Source organism: Gorilla gorilla, chromosome 1 (assembly GCF_029281585.2).
Source record: "Gorilla gorilla gorilla isolate KB3781 chromosome 1, NHGRI_mGorGor1-v2.1_pri, whole genome shotgun sequence".
Taxonomy (NCBI): domain Eukaryota; kingdom Metazoa; phylum Chordata; class Mammalia; order Primates; family Hominidae; genus Gorilla; species Gorilla gorilla.
In genome coordinates, this window is record NC_073224.2 from 191,520,320 (window position 1) to 191,538,589 (window position 18,270).

Genomic DNA, 18,270 nt, shown 5'->3' on the forward strand with positions numbered 1-18,270 from the left:
ATAAAGGTTATTTGTAGAATCTTTTGTAGTGATGGGAAGGAGAGAGGAACTGACAGTTCTCAATAATGTCAAAAGTTTCTGTGATTGTGAAAGGAATGATATTTTGGGGATGAGGGGAGAAAAAAAATACATATCTTCCTTCCTGCCTCTCCCTATATCATCTCACTATAGGTGTTCCCGGACGCAGTAGATCCTGGAGATGTGGTTACACAGCTTGAATGTAAGTTTTTTAACTTTTTAATTCCTGATTCTAAGACATTTTAGGATTTATTATCCTTATGATCTTTAATCTTGGGTTAAATAAAAGTTTAAAAGGGGTTAGTAGAACTTTAAAAATCTTGAGCTGAGACTTTTTAATACTTTTTAGAATATCAGAATATTCCTGGAAATAATAAAAGATATATATGCTGCAGAGAGGCTGAGAATTATTTCTTTTTTTGTGTGTTTGGTCTGTGGAAAACAGAGACTTATTTAAGCTTTTTATTGATTAAAATGATATGGGGTGTTTGTGATATAATGACAGAAATTTATGTTAGTTGAGATTTTCCCCTGCAAACAGAAATATGTCTTCTACTTCAGTGTATTTCAAGTCAAGAGAGTGAATAACAGATCAAAGTAATGGTAGCTTAAAATATATGCTTTTGCACTTTACATTGCATTCATTACATTAATAAATTATTTGAAAAACACATTTTTTCAAGGCTCTGCATAACAAGTAAATTCTTCAAACTACTTAGAATAACTATAAAAAGATACAACTATTTGTGAGAGCAGCAATGCAAAAGTGTACACTTTTTAAGCTCTGAGTGTTAAATGAAAAGCTCCGTTAATTTATCTTTGTAATTTGAAAGGTCTCTGGGATCACCAGATTGATCTAATGTATAAATGTGGCTCAAAAGGCCAGTAAAATTGAGCATAATCATTATTAACTTTCCTTTCCATTTGGCCTCCCCTGCTGGCCCCATTGTGACTTCAGCAATGTAGAAACCTGTAGCCTGGAACATGCAAGAATCTGAGTATTAGAGGGAAGAAGAGTCTGGCCCATTGTCTGTCTCATGGAGCTTATAGTTTAGTGACTCTTCTCCAAATAACTCTTTATGGCCAATGTCAATATCTTATTTATTTTGTATAGCTGTTCTAGCCCTTGGTGTTATATTTTCCACTGTTGCACACTAGCTAGGTGGCAGTGTGGTGCTAATGGATATATGAATTTTAATATTTACTGAACATCTTGTTCAGTATCTGGGAAATTGTGTATCTTAGAAAAAAATAAAGATACACATTTCTCTCATTTTGAAATTCTTCTGTTAGAAAACAATGCCTTTTTTGTCCCATTTGATTTGAAATTTTGAGGCTATAAGAAGAGTACTTAGTGGTTATTATTTTTTGGAAATTTTCTTTCTTTGATTTCCCTGATTTTTTTTTTTTTCTTGGGCTCTCTTCCCAACCACTAGCATTCTATTTTTTGGTACCCTTTTTAAATTCATCTTTCTCTGCCCTATCTTCAAATATTAATATTCCACTGGCTTTCTTCTCTGATCTCTTTTTATACTTTGTTTATGGTCTCTCCTTATATAATACTCTCCAAAGACTTGGCTTCATGTATTACCTATCCTCCAATTACTTCCATGTTAGTCTTTATCCCTGACCTCTCTAATGTACTTTGGGCTCTTTTGTCTTTTACTCCTCCCTTACTGTACTGTTTTGCAGTCTTTTTCAGTTCCTTAATTAAAAAAAAAATGAGTGAGTTTATAATACCCACACTAACAGTGGAGAGAATAGAATGTGATGAAGTCCTGTGTATCTGTCACCCAGCTTCAGTATTTTTTGACATTTTGCCAATCTTATTACATGTTCACTCTGCCACCTGAAGAGCATTGCTGGAATATTTAAAAGCAAATTCTATGCATTATGTCATTTCACCACAAATACTTTGGTATGGCCTCTAACAGATAAAGGCTTTAAAAAATACAGAACCACCATGCTGGTATCACACCTAACAAAATCAGTAATTTCTTAATAAAATCAAACAGTCATAATTCAGATTTCCCTAGTTATCCTCAAAGTGTCTTTTTGCAATTGATTTGTTAAAATCAGGATCCAATCAAGGTGTGGTTCACACACCATATATGTCGATTTCTCTCTTTTTTCCTATAGTAGTGTCCTACCTTTTTTGTTTTTAATACTGTGGATTTGTTAGAAAAACTAGCTCATTTAGCATGTCATACAGTTTGGGTTTGGCTGATTGCTTCCTTAAAATGTTGTTTGGATTGTTTATTACTTGTTTTATAAACTGATAATTAGACATAGAGGTTTGATTAGATTCTGGCTTATTTTGTTACTTTGGCAAGAAATCTTCATAGTTGGTGCTGTGTACTTAACAGCATTATGTCAAGTTGCATAAAATATCTGATTGTTTTACGTTTAGTGACGCTAAGAATGATAATTTGGCTCCAGGCAGCATCAGCCTGATTCCTCCATTATAAGGCGCCCATCAGCTTTTCATCTAATAGCTGTAGTATCCCTTGAGATCCATTTTTTCCTTAGGGGTTGCACATTACTATTTTTCTAATATTGTTGTTCTTTTGTATTTATTAGCTAGAATTTTTCTATAAAAGAAATTTTCCTAATCAGCAATTTTGTTACTTTGAAATATAGTTCCTAGAGGAAAGGCAGGGCAAATCCTTCATTCCCTCCTTCCCTTACTTTATTTAACAGCTTTAGTGAGGTATAATTTATATATCATAAAATTCACCCATTGTGACTATAGTTAAATGATTTCTAGAAAATTTATACAATTGTGTATCATCATCATTTTCTAATTTAGAATGTCTCTACCACCCCAAAAAGTCCCTGATACCTATTTGCAGTCAGTCCCTGTGCCCACCTCCCAGTCCCCAGAAACCAATGTATTTTCTGTCTCTATATTTGCCTTTTCTAGAAATTTCATCTAAAGAGTTATATAATATGTAGTCTTTTTTCTCTGGCTTCTTTTCATTTAGAGTAATGTTTTTCAGAATCATTCATGTTGTTCCACATCTAAGTAGTTCATTCCTTTTTATTGCTGAATAGTATTCTGTTGTATGGAATGTTTCCGTTCCACATTGACTATTGACTATTTGATGGACATTTGGACTGTTTTGGGCAATTATGTTTTGGGCAATTATGAACCATGTTGGTATGAGTATGTGGATATGTGCTGGGAATATGGGTGTGCTCAGAAAAGACATATTGCAGCTGATGGGGATGGAGAATGTCTTTTTTTTTTTTTCCTGTGGGGACACTGAATAAACTTTTTTGTTGTGTGCCTGCATTTTGACTGTGACCCATCATATGACGTTAAGTGTGGAATTTTCCACTTGTGGCATAATGTCAGCATTCAAAAAGTTTTAGATTTTGGGACATTTCAGATTTCATGTTTTTGGATTAGGGATATTCAACCTGTACCTACTTTGCCTGTGATTTGCTCTTCCTTTTTCAGCTTCTCCTTTTTTTTTTTCTTTTGAGACAGGATCTTCCTCTGTCACCCAGGCTGGAGTACAGTAGCATGAACATGGCTGACTGCAGCCTCTACATCCTAGGTTCAAGCGATTTTTCCACCTTAGCCTCCCAAGTAGCTGGGACCACAGGCATGTGCCACCATGCCAGCTAATTTTTTTTATTTTTTGTAGAGATGGGGTTTTGCCATTTTGCCCAGGCTGGCAGCTTCTTGAGATGGAAGCATAGATGATTGATTACAGATATTTTTTCCTTTCTAATATAAGCTTTTTATTAGCAATAATCATGCCTTGGATAAATCTCATTGGCTACAATACTGCCAATGTGCAAAGCTTAATACAAGCTTTTTAAAGGTGTAAATTTCCATCTTCCCACTGACTTTGCCCTATTTCATGAGTTTTGATGTTATTTTTTGTTTCCATTAATTTTAAGATATTGTCTGATTTTTTTGGTTTGATTTCTTCTTTGACCATGGGTTCTTTTGAAATATCTTATTTCCAAATATTTGGGGATTTCCTATATTTCTTTCTAAAGTTAATTCTAATTTAATTCTGTTGTGGTGAGAGAACATAATTTGTAGGATTTTAACTTTTTTACATTTATTGAGACTTGTTTGTGGCCTATCCTATGATCTTGAGGATGTTCCAAGTGCACTTGAAAAGATTGTGTGCAGTTGACCTTTGAACAAGATGGGAGTTAGGGGTGCCGTCTCCCCATGTAATCGAAAATTCACGTATAATGTTTTTTTGTTTTGAGATGGAGTCTCACCCTGTCGCCAAGGCCGGAGTTCAGTGGTGCGATGTTGGCTCACTGCAAGCTCCATCTCTCAGGTTCAAGTGATTCTCCTGCCTCAGCCTCCTGAGTGGCTGGGACTACAGGTGCATGACACCATGCCCGGCTAATTTTTGTATTTTTAGTAGACATGGGGTTTCACAATGTTGCCCAGTCTTGTCTGGAACTCCTGACCTCAGGTGATCCGCCCACCTTGGCCTCCCAAAGTGCTGGGATTACAGGCATGAGCCACCATGCCTGGCCACGTATAACTTTTGACTCCCCCGAAAGCTTACCTACTAATAACCTATTCTTGACCAGAAGCGTTACCAATAACATAAGCAGTCAATTAACATATTTTTTGTTATATGTATTATATACTATATTCTTATAATAAAGTAAGCTGGAGAAAAGCAAATGTTATTAAGAAAACCATGAAAGAAGAAAATATATTTACTCTTCATTAAGTAGAAGTTCATCATAAAAGTCTTCATCATCATCCTCATGTTAGCAGGCTGAGGAGGAAGAGAAAGAGAAGAGGTTGGTCTCGCGTCTCAGTGGTAGCAGGGGCAGAAGAAAATTCGTGTATAAATGGACCTGTGCAGTTCAAACATGTGGTTCAATGTCAACTGTATTTTGCTGTCATTGATTGTGTTAATCTATGTCAATCTATTTCTGTCATTTAAGTTGATAATGTTCAAGTCTTGTGCATTCTGATTGTATTCTTTTGGGAGGGTTGGTTTTACTAATTACTAAGAGAAAGGTATTTAAATGTCTAATTATAATTATTGAATTATTTCTTCTTTCATTAATATCAGGTTTTGCTTCATATAATCTGCTGGTTATCAATTTATTGCACCTAACCAAATTCAGTCTTCTTTCCTGTTCTGTGGAAATTGACTTAAACCCTTAAATTTTTTTTCTCTACCTGGCACTGAAGCTTTGTATATTAGAGGACCCTGAAGAAATACTGCAGGGGAACAGATTTTGCTTCCAGGTACCAATGTATTCACTTGACTTTTTCCAGCACCAGGCTTCTGAAGCCCTTGTAGCTTCTCAAGTGGCCAGGTATTGCAATACATGGTGGTCTGCAGTGTTTTTCCCCAGCTGGCCTCTCTTTGGATGGTTCTATAGTGAAGCTTCTGATGAAATACCTCCCTGTAAATAGCCTCCCTGCTATCCTAGAGGGAGAATTTCTGGCAAGTTCCAGAGGGCAGATTTTCAGTATATACCACTGGCACGGCAGTAGAGTGATTTCTTTTTCAGTGAGCCCAGACTGTACCCTCTCCAACAAGGTCTGATCTCAACACTGGGGAAGAGGGCTTATGTAGAGTTTCTTTGTTGGTACTCTGAGCCCTAGGGGTAATGGCTGCTTTTCTACTTGCTATTCCTATATTATTTTAAATTCTTTTTACATCTTCCTCGACAGTCTCTTACTCCTTGAATACCCTGTTTTAGTTAACTGTTCTTTATATTAAACTTTTCCTGTGTGGCTTCTCTCTCCTAATTGGACCTAGCGTGATGTATTTATTTTGAGGCTTGGTCTTGATTGCTTATACATTTATAATTGTTATATTTTCTTGAATCTTAACCTAATTTATGGCAGCAAAATTTGTAGTAGCAAAATTGCAGTGGTCTCAGGCCTCACATCTTCCCCACCATATCCTTAAGAATAAATAAGAGGTCTGTGTTCCATACTTTTCATCAAGTCTTGAGGTTTATTTTAATCAGAGTAGAAAGGAGGATGTAGTATGCTGTTGGCATAGCCTATGTACACATGTTCTACCTTTCGTTCAGGTGGTACATGTGTTAGCTTTTTTTTTTTTTTTTTTTTTTTTTTGAGACAGTCTCGCTCTCTCTCCCAGTCTGGAGTGCAGTGGCGTGATCTAGGCTCACTGCAAGCTCCGCCTCCTGGATTCACACCATTCTCCTGCCTCAGCCTCCCGAGTAGCTGGGACTACAGGCGCCTGCCACCACGCCTGGCTAATTTTTTGTATTTTTAGTAGAGACGGGGTTTTACCATGTTAGCCAGGATGGTCTCCATCTCCTGACCTCATGATTCACCCGCCTTGGCCTCCCAAAGTGCTGGGATTACAGGCGTGAGCCACCACGCCCGGCCATGTGTTAGCTTTTTAAAAACTACGTAGATCTGTAATGGAAGGGGAAAGGAGGGGAATAGATGCCCTGGCAGCACCTCATAGATGTTCCTACAATGTGTCTCCATAGTACTGAGCCTTTAAATTTAAACACAGAATGATAGCAGAAATGACAGAAATAACCCATTTAAATAAAATATAAAGTCAAGCCAAAATAATCAGTTTGGCTGTATGTCACTGGAAGCAAAGAGAAGAATTTCAAGTAAGGAAAATTATTGAACCAATGTGGAATCTTCTAGAATTTTCAGCTACCTATTCTAGTACTGGAATTGAGTCATATATACATTTCCTATTGTCTAAAATACAAAACTAATATATGCTTATCTGTCTGCCTAAAATCAAAAATTTATTTATTAAAAATGTTATTAAAAAACAAATTGAACATGCTCCAGATTGTCAAGGGGACCCTAGCACCCCTTTAAGTGGAAAGTCTATAAATGGTCAGATCCTTGAGTAACCCCAGATCAAATGATTCTGACAGTCCTTGTGTGTCTGGAGTTGGTTCCTTCTGGTGGGTTCTTGGTCTCGCTGACTTCAAGAATGAAGCTGTGGACCTTCGTGGTGAGTGTTAGAGCTCTTAAAGGTGGCACGGACCGAAAGAGTGAGCAGCAGCAAGATTTATTGTGAAGAATGAAAGAACAAAGCTTCCACAGCATGGAAGGGGACCTGAGTGGGTTGCTGCTGCTGGCTGGGATGGCCAGCTTTTATTCCCTTATTTGTCCCCGCCTATGTCCTTCTGTTTGGTCCATGTTACAGAGCGCTGATTGGTCCATTTTACAGAGTGCTGATTGGTCCGTTTTACAGAGTGCTGATTGGTGTGTTTACAAACCTTTAGCTAGACACAGAGCGCTGATTGGTATGTTTTTACAGAGTGCCGATTGGTGCATTTACAATCCTTTAGCTAGACTCAGTGCTGATTGGTGCGTTTTTACAGAGTGCTGATTGGTGCATTTACAGTCCTTCAGCTGGACCCAGAGTGCTGATCGGTGCGTTTTCACAGAGTGCTGATTGGTGCATTCACAATCCTTTTGGTAGACAGAGTGCTGATTGGTGTGTTTTTACAGAGTGCTGATTGGTGCATTTACAATTCTTTAGCTAGACATAGAGCGCTGATTGGTGCGTTTTTACAGAGTGCTGCTTGGTGCATTTACAATCCTTTAGCTAGACACAAAAGTTCTCCAAGTCCCCACTCGACCCAGGAAGTCCAGCTGGCTTCACCTCTCAGTCCCCTCTCTAAACAGGACACCCCAACTCCTATTGGGAATTGGGCGATGACTGCTCTAGCTACTTCCTGCTGGATGGGGTGAAGAAGGGACCCTGCAGTTGTAGTGTCCTCCAGAGGGGAGCTCTTTAGGCCAGTCAAAAGGCCAGTGGGTCGGTCCAGGGGTCCTCGGTAGAAGTTGTTGGTTGAGCTCATTTGGGGTTCCATTTGTAAGACCATCTGTAGCTTGATGGCCTCGATCCTAGAGGAAACAAATTTGACAAGGAGGTTAAAAATACAGGGCCCGAAGGCAAGTAATAGCAAGATGGCTGTCACGGGACCTAGAAAGGGAAGAAGTCATGTTGCCCAACTCCAGAGGTTGTTATAAGAGTTTGACAGGCGTTGTCTGATTTCAGAAGCCTTTTCCTGTAAACGCCGGGTGGCATCTCATACTATCCCTGACTGGTTAGTGTAAAAGCAGCACTCTTCCCCTAAGAAGGTGCAAAGTCCTCCTTTCTCAGCAGTGAGGAGGTCTAGGCCTCGGCAGTTTTGGAGAGTCACTGCTGCCAAAGAGTCTATTTGGGATTGTAGTTACTATCCTTACTGGATAGATTTTGTTATTTCTTGCAAACTGTCTGAGAAATCCTTTGAGAGTGTGTGGTAGGAGGATAATGAAGTAGATAAACCTGCTTTTCTGGTTCCTGTAGCAGTGGCCATTTCTAACCCTATAAGTAGGGATATTAGTTGTATGGCCCTGTGCTGACAGACTTGAGCTTTGTGGGGCACTGATAGGGTCTGATTTCTATAAGATTAGAAGTTAGGATAATACATGTTACACTGTTAACTTTTAGCAAACTTTACTTTTGTTGAAAACCTTGTAAGTTTGGGATTTTAATTTTTCTTTGCTATTAATAAAACCTCGTTCAGTCCATATTCACTTAGAAGTGGTATGGATGGCTCCTTCCTGATTCTGTAAGTACTTTAAGGTTTGGCTGAGTGCCAACAAGTGGCACATTGGAGCAGACCAATTATTAGGCAATTTTCCTAAGTCTGCTTCCTTATCACTTACTGAATACCATTGTGTCTTTTTTCCTTAATTGCGTGGGAGGAACTGTCCTGAAGGGAGTTCCTTCTAGGTCTGGTTGGACTTTTGTATGGTAATTAGTTAAGATTTAGATTCCCTGCTAGGAAACCTGCTGGGTTAAGGATTTTTGATAGGAAGGCTAGGGGTTGTCAGTGGCCTCAGTGCTTTCAGGCTACGCCCTTGTTTACACTGACAACAAGGTGGTATTGGAGTGTTACAGGGTTGCAGAGAAGACCTTCAATTATCAATTATAGGTTTTAAATTTACCCTGGCTTTTAAAGGAATAGGGTATACTTTTTTTTTTTTTTACTACTTCCATCTCTCTTTCTCTTTGACTTGTCTTTCTCTTTCTCTCTTTCTGACTCCCTCTTTGTCTGTTTCTTCCTTTCTCTCTTTGACTTTCTGTCTCTCTCTTTCTCTCTCTCTCTTTCTCTGACTCCCTCTTTGTCTCTGTCTCTTCCTCTCTCTCTGTCTTTCTGACTTTCTGTCCCTTTCTCTCTTTCCTTTCTGCTGGTCTTGTTATGCCCAGACCATTAGTTCCCCAAAGAAGACCACCAGAGTCCAGAGTCAAAGCCAAGCGGCAAGGATCTTTACTACAAGTTCGAACCTGGTCCCTCCATTCCACAGCATACAAGAGGGCCCTGAACAATGCGAGTGTTTGCTTTTTATAGCCTGAGAGTTACAGGGGAACAAAGGAATTCTTTTGGTTCCCGCTTTTTCAGTAAAACTTTGAACGGCTGTCCCCTTATCGGAGACTTTTCCTGGTGGTGTTTGTACTGGGCTCAGGAAGTTTGAGAGATATATGGCGATATGTGTGAGATGGGAAGATGGGATGTGTTTGTACTGGGCTTGTTTGTTTTGAGCCCGGGGCTGAGGAATGTGCCCGGCTCCTTTCAGTCTTTCCCTGCCTCTGCCAGCCGCTTATGCTGCTGTTCTCCTCTCTCCTTCCCTTTTTTAATGGCTTCGGCAGTGTAAGACTGCCACCTCCTTGGGTTTTTGCACTGCATGCAGTAACTCCATGATTTCCTTGTGGTATTTAATGGGGGTTCCCCCAGTGGTTAGGAACTCCCTTTCTTTCCATATTGCAGCATGGGCATGTAGGATTAGATAAGGATATTTGCTATCTGTGTACACTTTTATTCTTTTTCCCTTTCCCAGTTCTAAGGCTTAGGGAAGTGCCACTAGTTCTGCTAACTGGGCGCCAGTCCCTGGGGGAAGAGGCTTACTTTCAAGTACTGTTATATCACTAACTATGGCATAACCTGCCCTTTGTATCCCATTCTCCACAAATGAACTTCCATCGGTGTATAGGTTAAGGTCATGATTAGCTAAGGGGACTTCTAAGAGATCCTCTTGGGCGGCATAAGTCTGGACTATAATTTGTTGGCAGTCATGCTTGATTGGTTCCCCATCCTCTGGGAGAAAAGTAGCAGGGTTGAGGGCCACACACCTGCATATTTTGAAACACCAGTCCCTCAAGGAGTAGCTCCTGGTATCTAAGCAGGCGGTTGTCTGATAGCCATAAACTTCCTTTGGCACCTAGTATGCCATTTACATTATGAGTAGTCCAGATAGTAAGATCCTTTCCTTGTATTATTTTGATAGCCTCTGACACTAAGATGGCCACCGCTGCAACTACCCATAAACAGTGAGGCCAGTGTTTTGCTACTATATCAGTTTCCTTACTTAGGTATGCCACTAAGTTGTGAGGTTGTGAGGTTGTCCCACGAGTCTGAGTAAGGACCCCAAGAGCTATTCCTGCCCTCTCTGTGATGTGTAAAGAGAAGTTTTGTCCTATGGGAAGGCTTAGGGCTGGAGCTTGAGTTTGTTCTTTCCAATGCCCAGACTTCAGGGTTGATTCCCTCCTCAAGCAGGGGACAACAAATGGGTAACTTGTTTCCCATATTCATGTAGATAATAGCTCCAGCTTTGGCTAATATGTCCCTCCCTAATAAGGGTATGGGACTTTCAGGCATAACAAGAAAGGCATGTGAAAAGAGCAAAGTCTCCCAATTACAACTGAGGAGGTGGGAGAAATACCTGATTACAGGCTGTCCCAGGATTCCTCGGATGGTAACGGACCTTGAGGACAGCTGTCCGGGACAGGAGATTAACACTGAGAAAGCTGCGCCAGTGTCCAGCAAGAAGTCAGTTTCCTGGCCCTCAATGGTTAAACATACCCGGGGCTCAGTGAGGGTGATGACATGAGCTGGCACTTGCCCCGGGCACCCTCAGTCCTGTTGTTGGATCATCTGGTTGGGGGCTTCTGGCCCAGAGAACCTTTGTCCTCTGGGGCAGTGCGCCTTCCAGTGATTGCCTTGGTGTAGTGGACTTGGCAGGGCGGGCAGCTTGTTTCTTGTTGGACAATCTTTTTTACGGTGTCCTTGCAAACCACACTGGTAACAAGCCCAACCAGGTGACTGGCCTGCTCCATTTTCTGTCCTCTCTGAACTGCCAAGGTTTGTTTGTCTGAGGGCCATGACTGAGGCTGCGGCCTTTGTCTGATCTCTCTTTTCCTTTTTGGCCAGTTCTCTTGGTCCCTATTATAGAACACCAAGGTTGCCAGGTTTGGTAATGCCTCCAGATCTTGTTCAGAGCCCAGGGCTCACTTTTCGAGCTTTCTCCTGATATCTGTGACTGATTGGGTAATAAACTTATCTTTTAGGATCTGTTGATCCTCAAATGAGTTGGGTGACAGGGCAGTATATTTTTTTAAGGCCTCCCGTAGCCACTCGAGGAAGGCAGAAGGATTTTCTTCCTTTCCCTGAGTTACGGTGGACATCATTGAATAATTCATGGGCTTTTCCCTAATTTTCCTTAGTCCTTCTAGAACACAGGTCAACAGATGCTTGCGATTCCAGTCCCCATGATCTGAGTCGAGGTCCCAGTGGGGATTCATACTGGGGATGGGTTGCTAACTGGTAGGGAATTTGTCCCTTTCTTCAGCTGTCATTCTGTCATTTACTTGACTAAGATACCAGGTATCTCCAAACTCTTGGGCTGCAGCTAAAGCCACATTCTTTTTGTTAAAGGCCAGGGTTTGATCTAACAATAGTATAACATCTCTCCAAGTGAGATAGAAGGTTTGCCCTAGACCCTGTAGGACATCTGTATACCTATCAGGATCATCTGAAAACTTCCCCAGGTCTGCCTTGATCTGCTTTAAATCAGAGGGAGAAGGGGACATGTACCCGGATTGGGCCAGATTACCCTCCCCCTACAGCTTGAAGGGGACATAACCAATAGCCAGAGGGTTTTTGTGGTCCCTTGGAGATGTCTTTGCTTGTTTCCTTCTGGGTGGGGGAGATTAGAGGAGGCTTATCTTTAATAGGAAGGGGAGCTATGGGGAGGCTAGGATATGGGGGTAAGCTGAGAGGTCCTCTTGTGGGATGTAAATTGCAAGCTTTGCATAGTTGTGGATTCTCCTTCAATGAAAAGAAAGCTTGGACATAAGGTGTTTCACTCCACTTGCCTTCCCTCTTACGGAAAAGGTCAAACTGCAGTATAGTATTGTAATTTATACATTCCTCAGGTGGCCATTTTTTCCTCATCAGACAGAGAATATTGGGGCTAGGCCATAGTGCAGAAAAAAATAAGCTGCTTCTTTTTCAGGGTTTGCGGGTCAAATTGGTCCCAGTGGCTTAGGATGCATTTCAAGGGTGAGCCTGTTAATGCCTGTCCCAATGGCTTAGGATGCATTTCAAGGGTGAGCCTGTTAATGCCTGAGTGTTTACTATCTGAAAGAAAAAAACGCCGGTGGTTTTGGTTTGTTTGTTTTCCCCTCTTGCCCAAGAACCTACAACGGTCCCTGCACCCTGCTGATTGGAATAGTTGCGCTCACCGATGCAGCAGCAGAAACTCCTCTTGCCCAAGAACCCAAATGGTCCCTGGACCCTGCTGATCGGACTAGTTGCACTCACTGATGTAGCAGCAGAAATCACTCTTGCCCAAGAACCTGCAATGGTCCCTGGACCCTGCTGATCGGAATAGTTGCGCTCACTGATGCAGCAGCAGAAACCCCTCTTGCCCAAGAACCCGCAATGGTCCCTGGACCCTGCTGATTGGAAAAGTTGCGCTCAGCATCGCAGCAGCAGAAACACTAGTTTTCCTCCTTAGACCACAAGGAGGACTGAGGAAGGTCTGATTTAGTGGCCCTTACCGACGCATTCTTGAAAACCTGCACCCTTGCCTGTCCTCCTAGACCACAAAGAGGACCGAGAAAAATGGGATTTAGTGGCCCTTACTGACTCATTCTCAAAAACCTGTTAGAGGCCTAAGTGTTCTCCTGTTAGTATTGGGACCTTTCCCCTGTCTTATAAAGATGTTATGCCCCAAAAATGAAGTGGAGGGCCATACCCTGAGGGAGGGAAGGGATCTCCAGGGTTGGAAGGGTGATGCCTTTTGTCCTCATTTCTCATCATATGAATAGGAAGGATATCATTTCTGAGGTTCCCCATAGCCTAGCTTCAGGAATAGCTTTTGTTAGGCCTGCTAGTCTGAGGAAGGATCCTAAAATTCCAGATAGTACCCCCCCACCCGATGGGGCTTTGGGCAAAAATTATGTCTTTATGATTGGTGAGCTCAGGTGCCTAAAGAAGATAACAGAATCCTGAAGCTTATACTAGAAATCATTCTTATATGGAGAAACTAGAAAAGCATCAGAGACAGGGAGTGGTTTTTAGAAGCGGGACTAGTCTCGGAGAAAAGAGGCGAGAGGAAGTTTGTCTGACAGGCATTAGAACCCAGGAGGCAAGGGTCAGGATAGATAGGATAGGTGGGCGAGTCTTGCTTGGGTGATGTAACTTTGAGAGTTCCGATCATGGCTACAGGGCCAACCAACTTTTTGACAGGACTCTGGAGCTGAATGTCTTTCCTCTCTGTTGACTGTCGGCTCAGCCTGGAAGTACAGGAGAAGCGGAAGCTGGTTCCAGGCAAACCAGTGCTGCCAACTTTGAAGAGTTGGCGGTTGTTAGAAAGCTCTTTCCCAGAAAGCCTGACAACTGGGTCTTTAGTCCGGCGGCTGCACTAGTCACTTTTAACTGGCCAACAGGTGCCCGGTATTTAGCCCCCAAATTCTAAGGAAAAATAGGACAGAATAGTAAGCAAAAGGGGTCCGATGGTACTCACTGCTTGGCGATGGTCCCTTTGTGGTTGCCAAGATGTGTCCAGAGTTGGTTCCTTCTGGTGGGTTCTTGGTCTCGCTGACTTCAAGAATGAAGCTGTGGACCTTTGCGGGGAGTGTTACAGCTCTTAAAGGTGGCATGGACCCAAAGAGTGAGCAGCAGCAAGATTTATTGTGAAGAGCAAAAGAACAAAGCTTCCACAGCGTGGAAGGGGACCTGAGCGGGTTGCCGCTGCTGGCTGGGGTGGCCAGCTTTTGTTCCTTTATTTGTCCCCGCCCACATCCTTCTGATTGGTCCATTTTACAGAGTGCTGATTGGTCCATTTTACAGAGTGCTGGTTGGTGTGTTTACAAACCTTTAGCTAGACACAGAGCGCTGATTGGTGCGTTTTTACAGAGTGCTGATTGGTGCATTTACGATCCTTTAGCTAGACCCAGAGTGCTGATTGGTGCATTTTTACAGAGTGCTGCTTGATGCATTCACAATCCTTCAGCTAGATGCAGAGCACTTAGCGGTGTGTTTTTACAGAGTGCTGATTGGTGTGTTTACAATGCTTTAGCTAGATGAAGAGTGCTGATTGGTGCATTTTTACAGAGTGCTGATTGGTGCATTCGCAATCCTTTAGCTAGACACAGAGTGCTGATTGGTGCGATTTTTGAGTGCTGATTGGTGCATTCACAGTCCTTTAGCTAGACAGAGTGCTGATTGGTGCGTCTTTACAGAGTGCTGATTGGTGCATTTACAATCCTTTAGCTAGACACAGAGCGCTGATTGGTGCGTTTTTACAGAGTGCTGCTTGGTGCATTTACAATCCTTTAGTTAGACACAAAAGTTCTCCAAGTCCCCAGTCGACCCAGGGAGTCCAGCTGGCTTCACCTCTCACTTGGACATACTAATTACTTAAAATGTTCCTTGTTTATTATTATTGGTGATGTATTATTAGTGTCCGTACATTAGTATTATTATAGAACTTTCCAATTCTATTTCATACCCTATATGCCCCTCTAAGGAATCTCCAGGGACCCAGAATCACCTCAGGCTCTAGGGAGATATATATTAACTATATGTATTATAATTTAATAAATTAGTTATATAATTATATTACATAAATTAATACAATTATATTAAATGCCCATGATATTAAAAGCCATAATAGGGCAATTTTACATTTATAGAGAAGGTTTCCTCTTCAAGGAAATGGTTTTAATTCTGGAATCTACCAGAACAAAATAAGTTATGCCTAATATATACCCTGGGAACCACTTTTAGGCAAGAAAGAGAATGAAAAACTTTTCTATTTCATAGAGTTTCTGTTGAAACTGGATTTTCATCTTCTTTCACTGAAGGTTTGCAGATTTTCATCTACAGACACACACACACACACACCCCTGTAAGAGCACCACAGATGTTCTCTCACTCTACTGCCACAAATGTACTGCCTGAAAAGCTCTTCCTCCAGATGTATATATGGCTTGCTCTCTCACTTATTTCCAGTCACTCCTCAGATTTATCATAATCAGAGAGGCCTTCTCTTACCAACATATATAAAACAGCACCCCTCTTTGGTCAATGTCTCAATTCTGTTCTATTATCTTTAGATCTGTATCTTGTACACCAGTATGTTTTGAGAGTAAAGGGGTGTGCTAATAATATTTTTGCCAAAACAAAATGTGTGAAAAGGTACCACTCAGGGCAAATGGAATGAATGTTTCTACTGTTTTTCTTTCTAGCACTGACATATTATTTATTTTTAAATTTTTTGTCTCACTAGAATAACAGTTTTATAAGAGTAGAGATTTTTCCCTTTTTTTTTTTTTCTTTCACTGCTGTATCTCTAGTGCATAGTGCCTGGCACCTACTATGCGTTTGATATCCAAGGAGTTAAACAAAATATCATAAAATGCTTCATATAACTGCCTCTCATTACCATTTTTATGACTGTTGGAACTGTCCTATTTAAAGACACCTGTTTGTCGTGTTACAATCTTGTGATTAGGAAATGTATTTTGTATTTGAAAATTTATAATAGAATAGCTGTTTCGGTCTCCTTTTTCCACCACTTGGATAAAGAGAAGATATGATCTTTATTTATATTGCAGTATGTTACTGGGTGTTTCTGTTGATTTCTCTTCCCTATAGGGAGCTAAAATAGCAGTTTTATTAGAGCTCCTGCTTCTCAGCTTCTAGGAATTAGTTCTTACCTGATATCTGGAATATCAGGTAAAGTCTTTTTTGAAGCCCCTTTAAACTGATTTCAGGTGAAGTTTTGAGGCTAAGAATAAATTCCTCTAAGTCTGTGCATGAGAATATTTCTGGCTCAGTCCTCAGGAGAGCTTGTAGGACTAAGGATTTATATAACAAATATATTCAAACCAATTTATCTTTATAGTTTGGGGAGGTAAATAGGTATTCAGAAAAAATTATTATAGCAGCTGTTTGTGCTGGTACAGAGGTTTAATAGTAGTCTGGCACGTAAGTTATTTCCTATAGCCTTTTGATTTACTATTTTCCTATAATATTTCTGGAGTATCATAGTACATTTAATTCGTAACTCACAGTAAAAGTACATGTGAAAATGAGAAGTTTTACAGAAGAAGAAGGAAAATTATTTTTAGCTATAAGATGTAGACAGTTACAAAGTAAGATTATATTGTATGTTCCAGTAGATGTAGTTTACATTAACTTAATATTTGTGTTCCAGCAGCATTAGTTCTCCATAAAGCTTTTCTTTAAATAATTTACAGTCTTTCTCCTTGAAGTAATTTTTATTACAGTAAAACATACATAATGAAATTTACTATCTTAATCATTTTAAGTATACAGTTTAGTGGTATTAAATACATTTATAATGTGCACCCATTACCACCATGCAGCTCCATAACTCTTTTCATCTTGTAAAACTGAAACTATACCCATTAAACAATAACACCCATTTCCCCCTCCCTGCAGTCTCTTGCAACCACCATTCTGTTTTCTGTCTCTATGATTTTGAGTACTCTGAGTATCTCAGATAAGCACAATCATGCTGTATTTATGTGTTTTTTAAAAAACTGGCTTAATTTACATAGCGTAATGTTTTCTAGGTTCATCCATGTTGTAACGTGTCAGAATTTCCTTTCTTTTTAAAGATGAATGATATTCCATTGTATGCATACATCACATTTAGCCTATCACTTCATGTGTTGACAGACACTTGGGTTGCTTCCACGTTTTAGTTATTGTGACTAATGCTGCTATGAACATGGGAGTACAGATATCTGTTTGCGATCCTACTTTCCATGCTTTTGAATATATATCCAGATGTGGAATTGCTGGATCATATGGTAATTATACTTTTAATTTTTTTCAGAAATTACCATACTGTTCCATTGTAGCTGTATCATTTTACATTTTCTTCAACTGCACAAGGATTCCAATTTCTCCACATCCTCACCAACACTTCTTGTTTTCTGTTGTTTTGATAGCCCTTTCAATGAGTGTGAGATGGTATCTCATTTTAGTTGTAATTTGCATTTTCCTAATTATTAGTGATCTTGAGCATCTTTTCTTGTGCTTATTAGCCATTTATGTATCCTCTATGGAGAAATGTCTATTTAAGTATTTTACCCATTTTTGAATTTTTTTTTGGTTTCGTTTTAGGAATTTTCTGTGTATTCTAGATTGTAATTTTTTATCAGATATATTATTTGCAAATGTTTTCTCCCATTGTTTGGATTGCCTTTTTACTGCATTGATAACTGCCTTTTTATGCACGAAATTTTAAAATTTTCATGGAGTCCTATTTGTGTATTTTTTTAAATTGCTTTTGCCTTGGTTGTGTTACCCAAGAAATCATTGCTAAATCCAATGTCCTGAAGCCTTTGTTCTATATATTTTTAGGAGTTTTATGCTTTTCTAGGTCCTTAAATTGTAAAGTTAGTTTGTCGATTTGAGGTCTTTTTTATTATTTATTCATTTATTTTTGAGACAAGGTCTGGCTCTATTGCCCAGGCTGGAGTGCAGTGGTGTGTTCTCAGCTCACTGCAGCCTCTGCCTCCCAGGCTTAAGCCATTCTCCCACCTCAGGCTCCCACATACCTGGGGCTACAGGCGTGCACCACCATGCCCAGCTAATTTTCATATTTTTTGTAGAGGCAGGGTTTCACCATGTTGCCCAGGCTATCTCGAGCTCGTGAACTCAAACAATCCACCCACCTTGGCCTCCCAAAGTGCTGGGATTACATGCATGAGTCGCTACACCCTGCCCTTTCTTATTTTTTAATGTAAGCATTGATAGCTGTGGATTTCTCTCTTAGTACTGCTTTCCCTGTATCCCATAAGTTTTGGTATTGTATTTTCATTTTTATTTATCTCCAAGTATTTTCTAATTTCCTTCATGATTTCTTCTTTAATCCATTGATTATTTAAGAGTGTGTTGTTTTATTTCCATAAATTGGTG

The 18,270-nt window shown here is 40.3% G+C and overlaps 1 protein-coding gene across 7 annotated transcripts in view; it reads left to right on the forward strand.

The window, feature by feature from the left end:
- Positions 1 to 18,270, forward strand: part of SPATA6 (spermatogenesis associated 6) — a 171,734-nt gene that overhangs the window by 20,513 nt on the left and 132,951 nt on the right. For 6 of the 7 annotated variants that reach the window (XM_004025755.5, XM_004025756.5, XM_019018104.4 and 3 more), the window contains one exon: positions 172 to 220. The exons of the other annotated variant lie outside the window; for it this stretch is intronic. In XM_004025755.5, coding sequence (XP_004025804.1) covers positions 172 to 220 — 49 coding nt within the window. The remainder of the gene's footprint in view (positions 1 to 171; positions 221 to 18,270) is intronic. 7 annotated transcript variants of the gene reach the window in all.